Raw genomic sequence first — 17,944 nt, forward strand, 5'->3', positions numbered from 1 at the left:
ATTTAACCCTCGATTATGCCTCTTGTTTAGCCATCTTAGTGGACTAATAGTGTTTATAAGTTGTGTTTTAAGATTCTACAGGTGAAAAAGAGAGTTTTGTAGAATATTAGAGAAAATGGGGTAAAACGAAGCAATTCTGAGCATTAATGATCACATGGGAGGTCCGTGGACAATCATGGAAAAGGCCAAGGAATTGGAGCTATTAAAGATGCGACTTGGACCTATTTTAAAGTCTATTTGGAAGCCCAAGGCCAAAGGATTCATTGCTTGGACTAAAGCCCGCAAAAGAGGATAGAAGGATAGAGCAGAAGAGAGAAAATCGGCTTATGCATCTGGGACGCATGGATTGAGCGTCCAGACGCATTGAGTACGTCTGGGACGCATAAATCGAGCATCCAGACGCATTGATTAAGTCTGGGATGCATGGATAATGCGTCCAGACGCATGAATCGATTAATCGTAGCCAATTCCTTCCGGTTTGAAGACGGTCGGACTCGAAAAGAAACCTATTTGTATTAGGAAACAAATGACGGTTTGGAATGCTTCTAGAACTCATTGTAACCCCTATAAATAGAGGACCTAAGTGCCTCATGTAATTGGGCCAATTCACTTATATTCTTGTCTCCGAAACTTGAGGCGAGAGAGTCTTAATAAATTATTCTTTCTAGTCTTATGTTCTTAAACTCTTCTTCTTCTTGTTCTTCCTTCTTTATGGAAGGCTAATCTTCTCCTTCAAAGGGAGGAGATGAAGCCGTGCTTAAGGTTTAATGATTCTTCCGGGTTCATGGTGTTCTTCAATCAGGTTAGTTCTTTATGTTTATAGTTATTAGTTCCATTGCCCACACCCGGGGATGGAAGTATAGAATAGGGTTTATGTTTTGCAATATTAATATCATGCTAGTGTTCTTTACTTTTCTTCTAGTAGTGTAATTCTTTAGAGTTAGGGAAGTATTCTTTGTGTTGCCCTAGAAGGGGTAGCTCAGGGAGTGGCTGCCTAGGGGAAGTATTCTTTGTGTTTGCCTTAAGTGGTGATTCATTGAATGGCCGCCCTATTAGGAAGTACTCCTTGATGTTGCTCTTGGTAATACATTGAATGGCTGCCCGAGCTTACATAAAAGGAAAGAAGATATTAATAGCATAAACATAGGAACAACCTTAAGTAGAGTTAATTGTTAAACGATGTTTCCTCCAAGAGGGCATCGGCACTTGCTCGATTGCCTAATTGTAGTCTACTTGTAAGAACAACCATGAAGCAGAAGGTCATAAGTCAAAAGTATTGGTGGATTCTAATCTCTTGAATTCTCTCTCTTATAAATTCTCAATAGTTTAGTTAGTTTAGCATTAGAATCTACAATCTCTACAATATTAATTTTTAATCCCTCAAACCCCCTTTCCAGTCCTGTCCTTCATATAAACATACACTTAAAAGTGGAACGATACCCTACTCATCCTTTACTTATTGAGGGATAATTAGGTTTTGATACGCTTCTCTTTTGTTCAACGATCATCATCTATCTACATCATCCATCATACATCTACACACACAAAAAAGAGGTAGTGTCACATACTTCTCAAAATCGCTTATTGTGAAGTGCGGTCCTCACATTGCAAAGGGTTGATGGGAAACGAGTTCCGCTGAAGTGGGACAAGATCAAGGTAAACAAATCCTACACATTATTGTCTTTTTCTTTGAAAAGTATATGTTCACATATGTTGTGAGTCTATATGTTAGGGCCCATATCAACCAGGTGGCACAGAGTGTGGGTATTATACAATGAAGTTTATGAGGGAAATAGTAGAAGCTTGTTCAACTGGATCATTTGAAAATAAGGTATTCGAAAGTTTTGACAAACACTTTATTTGGCTCAACAACTTCGCCTTATTCTTATATAGTAACTCCACATGTTGTGCTTTGACTCATCCAGATAACAAATTTAGAATTGAAGGAGACATACACGCAAGATGAACTTGACGGTGTTCGACTCGATATTATTCAGTTCATCCAGGAAAATGGGGTGTTTCAGTCGGAAGCGAATGAGGATGAGTTTTAGCTATGTTCGGACCAGTTTAATTTATGAGTCTTACCTTTTTAATTTATGAAAAGGAATTTGAAGTTTGTTTTCTTAGTGCACTCAAAAAATTGATGGAAGTTTTTTTTTTATTATTATTATCTTTTTTTGCAATGTTTGATAGTTTATTGTACATTTTGGAATTTGTTGGGAAGATGGAAATGTTGTATGTAGGCAGGCTATGTAAATTTTGTTATGCAGGTTCGGTTTTTAAGTGGAAGACTGTTACTAGTATTATTATTAATATATATATATATACCACGGTTTGGCATAAACCGTAGTGTTTAGTATAACTATATATAACACATACACTAATATAAACCACAGTTTCAATAGCTTATATGCCACGGTTATGTTGACAATCGTGGTATATAATGGGCATTACAAACCACGGTTCTTTGAAAAACCGTGGTATCCGTTAAACATATATACCATAGTTTTGCTATTATTATATACCACACCACCTATTGTCACGGTTGTATAACAGTGGTAAATATATTTATACCACACTTAAAAACAGTGGTATAAGTGTCATTCTGTAGTAGTGAGGAGTGTATAGCTCGTTGTTTATGGCATTTATAGCTAAGGTTTTAGTGTGTGCATGTATATTGTTAAATTTTATTCTTGGCAATGGAATACGCATGGGACCTAGTATTCTTTGAGCTTGGTATCCTTGTGTATTAGAGTGAGATGGAAGAACTACGTATGGCTGGATCCTGGATCCTGGATCCCTGAAAAGGAAGCGGCTATGCCGGGTGGCTTCCCTAGGTAGATACCTATCCCGTAGAGTTTTTTGTTTATGATGCTTAATTGTTGTTTTATTTTGTAACTATATATATATTAGAGCGTGCTTAGTTTGACCTGTGTGATGTGTTTAATAGTGGATCCTTACGTATGTCATTTGGTTACAAATAGGCAGATGCGGGAATTGCACTGAGAGTAAGTTTTACTATAACTTGAATATTTATTGCTATGGGTGTCATTAATTCTAGTCATGGTTGTATCCACATGGTTGCAAGATTAGAGATATCTTCATTTGTTTAGTTTGTTTAGTCGATATTAGTGTGTTACTCAAGTGATCTGGCAGTTATCCATCATTCGTTTATGGGTGTATTTGGAATATATATGGTTAGATGGTTTTGCTGAAGTTGTTCTGATAACGTGGAGATGTATATTAGTTGTATTTTATACGTCATATATTAGGGATTTCTATAATGTTGTTTGTATATTTATAGTTTTCTTCTTATTTGAGGATCGGTTACGTGACTTAACTGGCATTGGTAGAGATGGTTAAGTAGCTGGTTCTACGAATTAGTATACCTTTTAGTAGTTGGGTTTACAACTGAGGCATGAGGTTTTATATTGGGTTTGGATGTATTTTTATTAAATGTCCAGGTTATGACAGGTTATTATGTTTATGAAATGTCTAAAGTACATACAGAGGAGGTTCTGCCAAATTTTTTCCAGAAAGGTCACATCTTAGGTACCTTTGTTTGAGTTTTGAGGCGCTACAGGTCAAGGTCTTCTCGGGTCCACCGTTTTCAGCGACGGACTCGAGAGGGGGCATCTATGTGAGCCAGTTTCATGACCACTAACATCGCATATAGAAGAGTTCCAATAGTATAACACCCAGGGAAAATATAGGCACAAGAATATAACCCAAAAAGGAGTAAGAGAGAGACAAGTGGACCTTGTATGGGATTGGGCCAAAGAGATGGGCCCAAGATCATAGAGGTCCAAGGACTTTGACCTAAAATAGGAGAAAGGATAGGGAGAGAAAGTGGAAGGGGGCGGTACTGAAGGAGGAGGAGGAGAACTACGAGACAGCTTGATCCTCCGAGAAGTCTCGGGGTACGTAGGCAGCCCCAAAGGGGTTCAGCTGAGAGGTTCAAAAGAAAGGATATCTCCTCTTCACGAAGGGACCGAGGAGAGAGGAGATGTGAGGTTAAGGGGTATGAATCAGCTTGATTGAGGGAAGAGATGTGAGGTTAAAGGGTATGAAGTGGGTTCACACACCCACCACTCGATCTTTTCGACGAACCAAGAAACTGTCCAATAGATTGTAGTGGCTTAACAATCCCACTGTAAAAGAATCTAACAAAACTCGAGAACACCCCTCGAACGGAAGTTGAGTTTGAAGAAAGAGAAGCTATGAAAGTTTTTGAGTTTATGTTAAGGTAATGAGGAGAGAATCGGTCATGGAAGTACTTTTTTTTTTTCTCTTGATTTGAAGAGTCTCTCGCTTATTATTCTTTGTTTAATTAAGATCTTTTTTCTCGACAGTTTCTTTTGCCAACAGAAAAAAAGGGGTCAACATCATATCCATCCAAACCATAATTCCTACTAATGACATCATCAGGATCAGAACTGAGTGATACTTACGCAGGAGAAGACTGCTTTCTTGGAGTGTCAACAGTTAAAATATCCTTCTCCACTATCAAAAGTTGTTGAGTGTTATTAAATTACCGTTGTGCTTCAGATTATGCTATTTCTAGCTTCTTCTTCAAAGTAAGAGTTTCCTCAAGCCTTCCTAGATAAAAATAGGACTTGGCTATCAGACACCACCTCCATAACCTTGCAAGACAGTTCTTTATGCTTTCAGAATGATCTGCACTTGTTGAAGAAGAATTTTTATCTGCAGAATCAAGAGACTGCTCACATAGCTGAATCACCTCTTCATACTTCCGTAGCTATTAGATACAGTAAAAAAATATGACAGTGCTGCAAATTGATATACTTGGTGTAAAACAGATATGATTAGCAGGCTAATGAATTCCAAGAGTAAATGTATACTGATTTCTCATTTAGAATCTGAGTAGTTAATGAAATATGAACACACCGTCAAAAAAGCTTCTGCCTTCATTTCAATCAGTCTCTCTGAATAAGGACTTATTAAAAGTGCCTTGGCAATTAGTTGCAAAGCACCTTCCGCATCATCCGATGTTCTTTTGTGCAAAAGCTCAGCACAACGATTAAGACACTGACCTACTTGCTGCCAGTTAAAAAGGAAGAAACCAAAGACGTGTCACTACATTTGTACACAAAAGATATGATCAGGTAAACTATACAGCAAGCAAAATAAAGTATGAAAAGCCTAATGCATAACAGGTGATTCTATATGTTTTGATGTGCAGATGGTACAATAGGTTCTTAGTCTTCTTCTAGTTTATTGCCTTCATCTTCTTGCACAAAGACTAAACCTTCCTTCAGTTTAACCGAGACTCGTCAAGCTTCCGCAACGTGAAAACGGAAAATCAGATAAAAGCTTATCATAGCTGTCAGTATAACAGGGTGAGTTATTACAGAGTGAAAATGCTTGTTAACTTGAATTGTGCAATGTGATCTATGACTTGGTCAAGATATTCATTCTTTACAAAAGAAAAGATTTCAAAGAAAAATTTATTAAGTGACACTGTTGTATGTCAAGATATCCAATTAGTATAATGAGCTTTGATGAATTTCTAACATGGCCATTATTGATATAACATGTCAAGTACAAATCAAATAATCTTTTATATATATAGTCAAATTGTAGAAAGATGTATAGGAGTTTTCATGTATAGGGTGCGACCTACGCTTAGATAAGGTACAAAGGGAGCGCGACCCGCGCTCGTCTCCAGTAACTTGAGCGCGACCCGCGCCCCGTGTTTCTCAAGCCACCGAATTGTGTTGTTTCCTATTTTGTAAACTCTATATAAACAATTGTAATCTCTTTAGAATTCAATAAAGAAAATATATACTGAATTAAATTGAATCCTCTGGTTCTACATGGTATCAGAGCCAAACCATTGAAATCCGCTGCATTGAATCCTTGAATCTTAAACCCCTCTCACAAAGTTTTATTTTTATTATTATTATATTCTTCAAAAACCTAAATCATTTTTTTTTCTATAATAGATGAATCTGACAACAATTCTTCAAGCATCATTCATCACCACTGCACCCCACAAGACAACTCAGCGTTCCCAAAAACTATTCCATTATATGAGTCCAACTATACCATCTGGGCTCCTCTCATGCGGATGCGGATTGGAGCAAGGGGAAAGCTTGGTTATTTGACTGGCGTGAAGGTTGAACCGCTTATGAATTCATCCGAATATGAAGTTTGGGCAACAGATAATGAAAAGGTAAAAATCTAGCTTATTGATTCTATGGAGATTTCTCTTATGAACCGTTATATTCGTCTTCCTACTACAAAAGATATTTGGGAGGCTATGGAGAAGACCTTCTATGATGACTCTGATAAAACTCGAATTTTTGAATTGAATACGAAGTGCTTTGAAGCGAAGCAGAATGGGAGACTTATTCCTTCCTATTATAACGAATTGGTGGCTATGTTCCAGGAGATTGATTAGAGGGTGACCTCCCAGAATAATAGTGTTGAAGCTGTAGTCCATGAAATGTCCACGATGTCCAGAATGCGTTTTCATATGTTTTTACGTGGACTAGATCAGGAGTATGATCAGGTGCGTGGAGAGATCCTTCGGAAAGAACCTAAATTTTCTTTGGAACAAAGCTATGCTTACATTCGTAAGGTACAATCTGAGAAACAGGCTATGGGGCGTTCTGCATCAACTGAATCCTCTATCTTGGTTGTTCATAGCAAGACAACTCCTCCAGTTTTTTTTGGTCCTCCACGCCATCCTAAAGGTAAATCAAATCCTTGGGCAGATAAAAAGTGCAGTGTTTGCGGAGATTTGGGTCATAGCAAGGAGAGATGTTACGAAGTGATTGGTTATCCTGATTGGTGGGACTTCTCGAAGAGGCCACAAAAGAATTTAAGCAAGGCCGCCATTGCTAATGTTGTGAATGAAGACAATGCTTCGGCTAGTGTCACGCAATCAGGTATGAATGGTAAGGTTATTTCGAATAATACATGGATAATTGATTTAGGTGCATCTGACCATATGACAAATGACCCTAACCTTGTGAAAAGTCTTAGACCTTCACCTCAAACCGCTATTTCTACTGTTGATGGTACTCAAACTCCGGTTAGCAGAGAAGGGTCTATTTAGTTATCTAAAACCCTCACTATTGAATCTATCTTAGTTGTTCCATCCCTTGCCTATAGCCTATTGTCTATTTGTCAAATTATCCTCGCACTTGCATGTACTGTGACATTTTATCCATCTTTCTGTGTTTTTCAGGACATTCTGACTCGATAGATTCTTGGTTATGGTGTTAGAAAGGGGAAACTGTACTACCTAGACTTGACAGAAACTGGTGAGAAACAAAAGAATTTTCTGGGGCAAGCTAATCAGGTTAATAGGGTCGAGAATGCAAAAAGAAGTTGTGTGGTTATGGCATCGTAGGTTAGGTCATCTATCTTTTAGTTATTTGAAGAGGTTGCAACCTCAGTTATTTTCAGTTGTTAGTGAGTCTGAGTTTCATTGTGACATTTGTGAACTGGCCAAGAGCCACCGTATTTCATATTCACCAAGTATTAATAGATGTCCTGTTCCTTTTATGAAAATTCATTCTGATGTTTGGGCCTGCCAAAGTTTCTTCATTTTCTGGAGCTAGATATTATGTGACTTTTATTGATGATTGCACTCGCATGACATGGGTGTCATTACTGAAAAACAAAAGTGATGTATATGGGATGTTTATTGATTTTTACAAAATGGTGGCGACGCAATATCAACAATCTATCAGGGTCTTTCAGTCTGATAATGGTGGAGAATTTGTGAAGGCCTCATGTTTGAATTTTGCTAGTTAATTGGAATTCGTCATCAAACCTCCAATTCTGGTACCCCCCCACCAAACAAAATGGTTTAGCCGAACGAAAGAACAGGCAGTTGTTGGAGGTTGTTCGTGCTTCCTTGTTTGGCATGAATGTACCTCGATCCTATTGGGGTGAAGAAGTGAAATCAGCAGCCTATGTTATCAACCGTACTCCCTCATGGGTAATTGAGTTCCAGAATCCTTATCAGAAACTCCATACACTTTTGTCCATCTCATCTATGCCTAACTTGGAGCCTCGGGTGTTTGGATGTACAACTTATGTTCATATCCCACAACCAAAATGAAGTAAACTTTATCCTCATGCGAAGAAGTGTATTTTTTTGGGTTATGCAGAGTTTCAGAAGGGGTATAAGTGTTATGATCCGATTACTGCCAAGATGTATATATCTTTTGATGTCTCATTCCACGAATCAGACCCGTATTACTCAGAGGGAGTTTCCCAGTCTTCCCTTCAGGGGGAGAGTGGTGGTGAAGGGAATCCTGATGTCTTTGGAGAATTGGAACACTTGGAGAACGATTTGAAGTTCTTGAAGCAGAAATTGAAAAGGTAACAGTAGAGACAGAAGCACATGATCTGAATGTATCTGAAACTGTAGTACATGACATTTCCCCTTCTACATCAATAACTGAAGATCTTGATTAGAATGCTCTGTCTCAGGTACCTCCTATAACCTTTAATGAGTCTGTTGGGGTAGAAAGTCTTGAACCTAGACAATCACAAAGAGCTAGTAAGGGAGTTCCTAAGAATTAATATGAACCAGACATCAAAGCCAATGCTAAATACCCTATAGCTAACTCTATGTCTAACCATAGCCTTTCTGAAACCCATGCACTTGTCATAAATCAATTGTCTACTATATCTATTCCTAGTAACGTGCAGGATGCTTTGAAAGATTCAAAATGGAAAAAAATAATGAATGAAGAATTGGAAGCCCTTCAAAAGAATGTGACATGGGAGGTAGTTGATATGCATGTTGGAATGAAGACTGTTGGATGTCGTTGGGTGTTTACCGTGTAGCTTAATGCAGATGGGACTATTGATAGATATAAGGCGAGATTGGTTGCCAAGGGATATACATAGCGTTATGGAATTGATTATGAGGAGACTTTCACACCTGTAGCGAAAATCAATACAGTCCGGATTTTAATTTCACTTGCAACAAATAGAGATTGGCCCTTGCACCAGCTTGATGTGAAGAATGCATTCCTGAATGGGAACTTGGAGGAGAAAGTATACATGGATATGCCTCCAGGTGTGAAGAACCATCCCAAAGATGTTGGGAAGGTGTGTAAACTGAAGAAGGCTTTGTATGGCCTGAAACAGTCTCCAAGAGCTTGGTTTGGAAGACTTACACAGTCAATGAAAGTTTTTGGGTACAAACAGAGCAATTATGACCATACCTTGTTTATCAAACACAAGGATGGTAAGATTACAACCCTAATTGTGTATGTTGATGACATGATCGTTACAGGAGATGATCCAAAGGAAATAAATGAATTACAGAAGTATTTGTCGAAGGAATTTCAAATGAAAGATCTAGGACAACTGAAGTATTTTCTGGGTATTGAAGTTGCAAGGTCTAAAAAGGGGATTTCACTCTCACAGAGGAGGTATGTCCTTAATTTGCTTGCTGAAATCGGGATGTTGGATTACAAACCGATGGAGACACCCATTGAGATGAATCATGGACTTGCCATTCATTCTGACCAAGTTCCTACTAATAAAATCATGTATCAGCGTCTTGTAGGAAGGTTAATCTATCTATCTCATACTAGACCTGATATTGCTTATGTTGTGAGTGTGGTTAGTCAATTTATGCATTGTCCTAGTGAAGAACATATGGATGCAGTCTTTCGTATCCTGAAGTATTTGAAAAAAGCACCTGGCAATGGTTTACTATTTGGAAAGTATGATGCATTGGATATTGTTGGATACACAGATGCATATTGGGCTGGTGATAAAACTGATAGATGGTCTACATCAGGATATTTCAGTTTGTCGGTGGAAATCTTGTAACTTGGTGTAGTAAGAAGCAGAAAGTTGTTGCCAGATCGAGTGCAGAAGCTGAATTTCAAAGTATGGCACAAGGAGTATGTGAATTGTTATGGATCCGTACTGTCTTGATGGAATTGGGCTTCAAACTTCAAAAGCCTATGGATTTACATTGTGATAATAAAGCCACCATTCATATTGCACATAATCCAGTTCAGCATGATAGGACAAAGCATGTGGAGGTTGATCGTCATTTTATTAAAGAAAATCTTGACAGAAAGGTTATTCGTTTTCCGTTTGTAACCTTTGAGGAGCAATTAGCTTATGTTCTTACCAAAGGTGTATCCCACAAGGTGTTTGACAGCTCAGTTGACAAGTTGGGCATGATTGACATCTATGCACCAACTTGAGGGGGAGTGTAGAAAGTTGTATAGGAGTTTTCATATATAGGGCATGACCTGTGCTCAGATAAGGTACAAAGGGAGTGCGACCCGCGCTCGTCTCAAGTGTAAACAGGGCGCGACCTGTGTCCCGTGTTTCTCAAGCCACTGAATTGTGTTGTTTCCTATTTTGTAAACTTTATATAAACAATTGTAATCTCTTTAGAATTCAATAAAGTAAATATACACTGAATTGAATTGAATCCTCTAGTTCTACACAAATCACTTTTCTTGTGTTCTGTAAAGGGTATGCCATCAAAATGTACATCAAAAGTTTGAAAGGCCTTACTGAACATATATATATATAACCAACATCAGCCGTACATCCATATTGAAAACCATCCATTTGAATCATTAAAAATACCAGTGCTAACACCAGTCATTGCCAATGGCTCGTTGTAGCACATATATACCAAATTACATTTCAAACAATAACAATAAATCCCTTTAGGCATTCTCACGCATTGAAACCTTAGTCAGGGCCTCAGGGGCTTAATATAGTTGATGTTCTTTCCAAAAAGCAAAAGATATAGACAAAAATAAAAAATGAAAATAAAGTAGACATTATTTTTCAGATTCCCAAGTGACACGCAAAAAAAATATAATGTAATATTGCAGCAAGTATGTGTACGTTAATGGTAGCATTTGATCATTACCATTCCAACTTAAAAAACCCATAAAAATTAAATAAGCAATTAGGCCTACACGCAGGCAACCTCTATTGCTTTTGGAGATCTTAAACAAAATGGTTTGCCCATAGTGTTGTTATAAGCAGTTAAATGCAAATCCAAACTATATTCTCAATGCACAACCAACAGGAGTTATTCATACCGGAGTTGTCATTGTATCCAAACTCCAATTGCTAGCTAACTCTCATTCTTACTTAAATTTCCAGCTTATATATTGAACCTAAAAAACCACATTCATATTTCATTTAGGAGACGTACAATGCAAATCTCTATTGTCTATATATTAAGCAACTATAAGTAAACAATAAATTTGATTATATGCAAAAAGTTCAATTATATGTATGTTAAAAAAAAAACAAACTTGATTACATGCAAGTATACAACATGTAAAAAAAGATCAATGTACCTTTGTTCAAAACAATTTCAAATCAACATATGCTCAAATTCTAGAGGAGAAAGAACGTTTGTATCTTTCTCTTGATCGATATGATCAATATGCTTTGATCAGGGACTTGGGCCAATCATTTGTAGGTTGTAGCTGGACACACCCGATGCTTGTTACATTATTTCACAAATCAAGTGATGTGAGGAAGGTAGGCCTATATTTCCACCAATGTGACACATCACAAAGTTAGCTTTCTCTTTAGGTGAGGGAAAGTTAATCAGTATGGAACGAAAAAGTAATCACTAACTACTTTAGAACCATGAACCATGAAACACATAATAAAACAATTGCATAGAATCAAAGGAAATAAATATTATAGATAAACTAAATGAAACCTGATAACTAAAAGAACTACCATGTGAATTGCATTTTTCTGAGAAACACACAAATGAAGGGCCATAATCTAATAGCAGACAAAGACGCAGAAAGAAGACATAGTTGAACTATGCGTGCAATCTGTCAAGTTGAACTTTATAGTAAAAATATAAAGCATAGTATGCACAACATATCGATGATTCATTGTACTCATATAAATGCGCTGACAACAAATTGATAATGATATGCATCAATGAAGAAATAATGAGTTATTTTGTAATGAAGATAAATAAGACTAATATACTGATCTCTCAACAAATATGAAGAAGCTTCATGTGTACCCTAGAAATCTCTAGACGCTGCATTCATTATTATTATTGAATTCTCCTAAAATACAAAAGCAAATTGAAGTAAAACACGTGTACATTCAAGCACTTCTTACTGATAATGTGTACCCACATTACACATTTGTAAGGCCTCTATTAAGACTTTGTAGCCAAGGACTGGAAGAGCAAAAGTGTATCCCTTTGCCTTAGAGTCTCATACTAGTAAGGACTTGAGACTTAGAAAGCATTCATAAACCACATAGGGCAGCGACAAAAGCCATGGTGATACAACACAAAGAGTGAAGACACAGTTTTTATTGTTTGGCCGGAGGTCAGAATTTTAGGATAAGTTCTACCAATTTAAAAAATTGCCAAAAAAAAACAAAAAGGGGTTAAAAAAACAAACAGTCCTGTCAAAGCATATTAATGGAGTTATAGAGCCTATCAAAAGTGTTAACATATATTAGTTGTTCGGAATTGCAGATAATCAACAGGGGAAATTTAATACATAATAGAGACAAAAAATAAGAGATTAGGAAAAAACAATAAGAACCAAAAAGGCACCTTTTTTCTTGGATCCGTAGAGGAGTTCGGTTCAGCGGATGGATTGATTGGACTGGGGTTTTTGACGAAGAGTCTTTTGCTTTTTTTTTTTTCTTTTCTTTTTGGTTATAAGGTTTGGTGAGAAGAAGAAGATCATTCGTCTGTTTTTTATTTTGGGGCAAAAGTCTGGGTTTTCGGATAATGGGTTTCCAAAACCCCGAGTAGATTCTAAGGTTTTCCACACAAAATAGAAGCTACTGGAAGTATCAACGAAGCCATTTTTTTTTTTTTTTTTGGGTTGGGGCAAAAATCAGAGCTTCTGTTTTGTTGTTGAGAGAGGTGAGAGAATGAATTGAGAAAGGAAGAGAGAGGTTGGGAGGGCGAACAACGGTTTTTCTTTTGGACTTTCTATTTTTAGGTTTATTTTTCCTTCGCAGACGTACGAACAATTGGAAAAGGCGTGGATTTGCCTTTTTTTTTTTTCTGCCCAAGCTGATATGTCCACCTCAGAGAAAAAAAGGGGCTGACATGTTTCACTGGGAACATTCTCAACTACTCAGTATTAATGGTCTTTGATTAAGTGTTTACAATTCCGAACGGAATGTCGGAATTCTACAGGATATTTCGGTTTTAAAAAAATGGAAAAAAAACAATAACATAGAGACAAAATATTGATGATTCCAAAATTAGTTGAAATCAAAATATGATATGGGTCGAAATATTGTCAATTTTGGTTTTCTAGATTTTCAGAATTCCAAAAATTCCAAAATCCCTTCTATTACATTAGAGGAGGCCGGATTAAGCGGAATATAACCAATTAATCACATACACATCAACAATATTCTAGAACAAATATACTAATGCTTGGTAAAACACTTTGATGGTTAGTTTATATATCTTGAAAGAATACCTACAAACACAATGTGGAACAAGGGAAGATCGAAAGTAAGTTTACGAAAATAGGTACGTTTCATTGTTTTGGATATAAGCTTACTTGGCTTTAACACGACACAACTCCCACAAGAAAGGTACACTAAAGAACTAAACTAGTATAAGTTGGTGACTGTACTCACCTACTCTATTCTCTTTCATCCATCTTAGTCCATTTTATTGTTGCTCTAATTTTTTGATTGTTGCTCTAATTTGAATAGAGCAAACTATGCGCCCTTCTCACACTCTAAGTTACCAAAATAACCCTGTTATTTGTACCGTAGTATATGCTTTGTGCCAAAGACATACTTCTAGACGCCTAAACGGCATCATGCTCAAGGGTATCTTGGTCTGTCTAGCACTTTTAGGTTAGTTTGGTATAAACAGGTTAACCTGTAATGTTACCGCTTTTGGTATTAATGTTTGTTTATAAATTTTGAACTAGTTTCGCTTTCTCACTTCCATTGAGTTATATTATTTTGCTTGAAGCTAATATCTGATGGCTTTCTCATTCAACCCCAAGGCCTTGTTCTTTTGTGTGATTCTGGTATCCTATGCTATATCCTGTTCCAAATCGGGTTAGTACTACGGCTAGAGTTTATATGTTGATTCAGTTTATTTTGTCGACACTTATTTTTGTTGTTAGAATCAGCAGATGACGAAGAATATGGTCCGGCTCAAATTGTTTCTAGAGCTTTGTTATGTCTCAATGACAATTATGTAAGTAATTAAGCATTTATGTATACCAATTTGTACTGCATGCATATTGGATAGATTATGGAAATATGTGGTGTTATCATTTGCAACTTAGAACTTAGAAGTCGATATATAGGAAGAGTTCTTAATTTACAGATCATCTACATATATATATGCTAATTGATGCCGTGTTTATTCTGGAAAAGATCTACAAAAATTGCGACGAATCATATAGATTGACACAAAGTGGAAACATAAATGTATCTCCTCAAGAGACTGATCAGTTCTGCAATGGACCTTGCCTTGCTGAGTCGAATCATGTTCTCAATTGCATCAGAGATATATTTTCCAACTTCTGCTTTTACAACAGGGCCACAATAAGAGATATAAGGGACACTCTCAAGGCTGGATGTAGCTACACTGGTAAAAGAGGTAACATTTACCACCACCACTTTTCAATATCATTTTGGGTGTCTTGAATTCTTGATCGATGATTTGTTGAAAACGTATTTTCCAAAAAATAGGCCTACCTCAATCAAACGTTTATACAGATACTTCATCACTTATTCACTTGCCTTAAAAGTATATGACATACTTGTTATTTCGATAATATACAAGAGATACTTGTAATAACAACGTACGTTTGTGTATCTCGCAGGGAACTTTGATGTGGCAGAACACATGGAAAGCGGTGCTTGGAAGGTTCTACATTTGACCTACATGTACTTGCTGATCACTATAGGGTGCATTTTAGTTCTCTGGAACCAATACTGATACTGTTGAGGTAGAAGGAAGCCGAATGAAAGTTAAAAGAATCACGTTTGTAACTATTGTATTAGTCCATTCCCCTAAATATTGTACAGGGGAATGTATGTACTATATTGAGAATGCAAGCAACTCTAGAAATGTGTTCTTCAATACATCTAAATATTAACACGGCTCATTAATGGATAGATTTCTTCATTTGTGGAAGACATTGTGTTTTCTAATTCTTTTCTTGATATTAATAAAAACAAAATCCTACAGACAGAGATGAAGAAAATTTAGTAACACCGCGTTGATATAACTAGAATGGGCCGAACAACACAACCCCTTGACAGCACAATACACAGAAAGCTTCAAAATCCATGACACACAAATAACAATACGCACAGGGGGCTCAGGGCCGTACACCATCACCCATAAAAACCTATGCGAGTGGCCCATAAACAAGAATAAACCCAATATATACCCAGAATAAATAGAGCAAAACAGAACACTAAACAACTTCAAATACCTAAACTGAAAGGGGCTCCAGAGGCCGGAATCCATGAGTTTCCAGACAAAAAGTTCTCAACCGTGAATTTGCTAGCCTCCGCGGCACTTGTTATAATGTGGTAGCCCGGCCACTTCACTCGACCACTAATACCTGCCCCACTACCGGTGTTTAGGTATTCGCCATAGTACAAAGTACTTAAGGCAAAATTACCACTCCATTCTAACCAACCTGCAGGGTTTATCAAGTCATCAAGATAAGTCCTCATGTATACAGTCCTTGAATACTTTTGCCATGGTCGACCAAGGTATGTTTTAAACGAATTTTGTACTGGCTTTAAGTCTGAGGCTGCTATAACTCTTGAATTCTGGATTGAGATTCCTGTATTCTCATTTGGCTCTGTTCGTGCCTGAGCTGTCACAGTGATGAACTGATGGCTCATGGGTCTCCTTGCATAGATATTGCAGTTTTGTAAGACGACAACTGCATCTCCGAATATGAAGTCCACAGTGCCATAGATATCACAATTACGATAGAATTGTCGCTGTGAGTACACGTATAAGGTGTCTTGGTAACCTTTGAAGCTACAACTATAGAATACTGAAAAATCTGATCCTGATCGTAGTGCCACAGCTTGGTGCTTATTTGGTCCTGCTGTGTTCTCGAATGTCATGTCACGCGCAACAAATCCTTCTCCAGAGACAGCTGAAAATTGAATATTATTCTATGTTAGTCGTCATTTTTGCTTCACAGATATGTTTTTGACTTTGCAAGTAAATACTCTATAACTTAATATGTTTATTCATATTTCTTTTTCCTTGTTCGGAATGTCGGAACTAGGATCACAGTTTCGGGATTTCGGAATTCCGGAAATCTGAAAAACCGAAATTCACAATATGACCCTATCATATTTTGATTTCGACTAATTTCAGAATCATCAATATTTCGATCCCGCGTTGTTTTTCCATTTTTTTGAAAGCCGAAATATCCGGCGGAATTCTGACAAACGTGAACACTGATTAAGACACATGGCTCCGTGATCAATTTTTGAAAAACCCCCTACAGACTACAGTAAGGTTTCAGCTCAACTTAATTTGAAAATTTTAAGAATCATACTTAATTTGATATTTTATATATTTATATGAAAGACCGAATTTACCAAATGTGGCCGAGCGAAAAGTTGTGGAACCATCTTGGACATTCTTATTGCCTGTAACAATTGTAGCATCAATCCCATCGCCGATAAACATCAAGTTCTTCATTGTTTTCTTAATCTCGATGTATTCTCTGTAAATGCCAGCCTTAACATGAATAACAAATCTGTGTGTATTACCACTCCTTAGCTTGACTGAAGCAGCCACAGCTTCACTAACGGTCTTATAATTACCTGAGCCATCTTGTGCCACAACGATATCAGCTCTTACGTTGCTCACTTGTAGAAGTTTTCGATCAGCAGCTGAAACCCAAGTTGGAAATTGATCTGAAAGCAAGCGTCTGTGTCCTGTACCACTTTCAGTACTTCTAGATATTGTTGCTCGGTTAATAGCAAGTGAGTTGCCAATCAACTTTGAAATGTTTGTAAAATGTAAAGGAAGTAAATGTGAAGAGGAATTGAGTTCAATGAACCCATTGTGGCATGTTTCTTGATTGTAAATGGCAGCACTTAGCCATGTTTGAGCGTCTTCGATGCTCATTGCTCCAGAATAGCTCATCGAGCGGTTAAGCTGGATAATGGTGTCCTCAAATAGTTCCAAACAATCTGCCCACGCAACCTTAGCTCGTTCATCAAATGAACTAGAGTCCATAGCTGACATAAGTTGGTGAGCTTGTTCAGCCTGGTTCATGGTGACTTGAAGGGCGACATTGCGGAATGCCATTTGGTTGCCTTCTAATGTGCTAACAACATTATCAACATTAGTATTAATGAAATAACTACATATTTCAGGATATGGAGTTTGACTACAAGATGATATCCTGTCACTATGTACCACCCTCAGAACGAAACCAAGAAAATAAAAAGACAAACACAACAGTGCTATTATATCCATCAAACACCCAAGTGCAATGCTCTACCTCTAGGTTTGTATTTGTTATTTCAATGATTCAAAGAAAGGAAAGAGTGCGATCTTTATAGGCCTAAAAGTAGGTTTGAACAGACAATTGGACTCTTACAAACCATACACATTATGCATCTATACTTACGGTGACATGGATTGGTCCTGTTTCATTTTGACAGCAACTAGAGATATGTTTTGTGTTGACGTTGCTGAAGTGCCACCAGGGGACTGAGTCAACCCTTTGAACTTTAAAAACATAAAGATGGCTCAGAAGAAACAGTGTCACAGTAATTCTGATAACAACCAAAATGCATAAAGGATCTATATCCATATAGCAATAGTTGATTTCTAGCTGGTTGGTTTTGCACACGAGAATATGTTTGTGGACAGGCAACTGTTTGCTGTCCACAATACCTCAGCTGGTGATTGGTGGAGGGGCTG

The 17,944-nt window shown here is 37.3% G+C and overlaps 2 protein-coding genes and 1 long non-coding RNA gene across 4 annotated transcripts; 2 read left to right on the top strand and 1 right to left on the bottom strand.

Moving 5' to 3' along the window:
* The first annotated feature begins 1,562 nt into the window (after positions 1–1,562).
* Positions 1,563–2,058, top strand: LOC147498569 (uncharacterized). Its single transcript, XR_015194325.1, has 3 exons — positions 1,563–1,656; positions 1,733–1,831; positions 1,926–2,058. It is a non-coding gene; the product is annotated as an uncharacterized LOC147498569 (long non-coding RNA).
* Positions 2,059–13,922: 11,864 nt separating this feature from the next.
* On the top strand, positions 13,923–15,142 carry LOC147498570 (uncharacterized). Of its 2 annotated transcripts, none has more exons than XM_086560531.1 (4): positions 13,923–14,073; positions 14,151–14,215; positions 14,398–14,623; positions 14,850–15,142. In XM_086560531.1, the coding sequence occupies exons 1-4, from the start codon at positions 13,995–13,997 to the stop codon at positions 14,963–14,965; spliced, it is 486 nt and encodes a 161-aa protein (XP_086416657.1). In that variant the 5' UTR covers positions 13,923–13,994; the 3' UTR covers positions 14,966–15,142. The 2 variants fall into 2 exon arrangements, with proteins under 2 accessions (XP_086416657.1, XP_086416656.1); XM_086560530.1 differs by having other exon boundaries at positions 13,939–14,073; positions 14,142–14,215.
* Positions 15,143–15,233: 91 nt separating this feature from the next.
* On the bottom strand, positions 15,234–17,553 carry LOC147498571 (pectinesterase-like). The gene is made up of 2 exons (XM_086560529.1): positions 16,606–17,553; positions 15,234–16,151 (listed from the first exon to the last, which is right to left on the bottom strand). Exons 1-2 carry the CDS (start codon positions 17,492–17,494, stop codon positions 15,460–15,462), a joined length of 1,581 nt encoding a protein of 526 aa, XP_086416655.1. The 5' UTR covers positions 17,495–17,553; the 3' UTR covers positions 15,234–15,459.
* Between the last annotated feature and the right edge of the window lie 391 nt (positions 17,554–17,944).

This window comes from Coptis chinensis, chromosome 5, assembly GCF_015680905.1.
Source record: "Coptis chinensis isolate HL-2020 chromosome 5, ASM1568090v1, whole genome shotgun sequence".
NCBI lineage: Eukaryota > Viridiplantae > Streptophyta > Magnoliopsida > Ranunculales > Ranunculaceae > Coptis > Coptis chinensis.

What these genes read in the sequence shown, in the direction of transcription:
- LOC147498570 (XM_086560530.1), top strand. Translation starts at nt 13,995, where the DNA reads ATGGCTTTCTCATTCAACCCCAAGGCCTTGTTCTTTTGTGTGATTCTG. An exon ending in TATATCCTGTTCCAAATCGG is followed by an intron (nt 14,074 to 14,141) that starts GTTAGTACTACG and finishes TTTTGTTGTTAG; the next exon opens with AATCAGCAGATGACGAAGAA. An exon ending in TATGTCTCAATGACAATTAT is followed by an intron (nt 14,216 to 14,397) that starts GTAAGTAATTAA and finishes ATTCTGGAAAAG; the next exon opens with ATCTACAAAAATTGCGACGA.
- LOC147498571 (XM_086560529.1), bottom strand. Translation starts at nt 17,494, where the DNA reads ATGGATATAATAGCACTGTTGTGTTTGTCTTTTTATTTTCTTGGTTTC. An exon ending in TTTTCGCTCGGCCACATTTG is followed by an intron (nt 16,152 to 16,605) that starts GTAAATTCGGTC and finishes TTCAATTTTCAG; the next exon opens with CTGTCTCTGGAGAAGGATTT.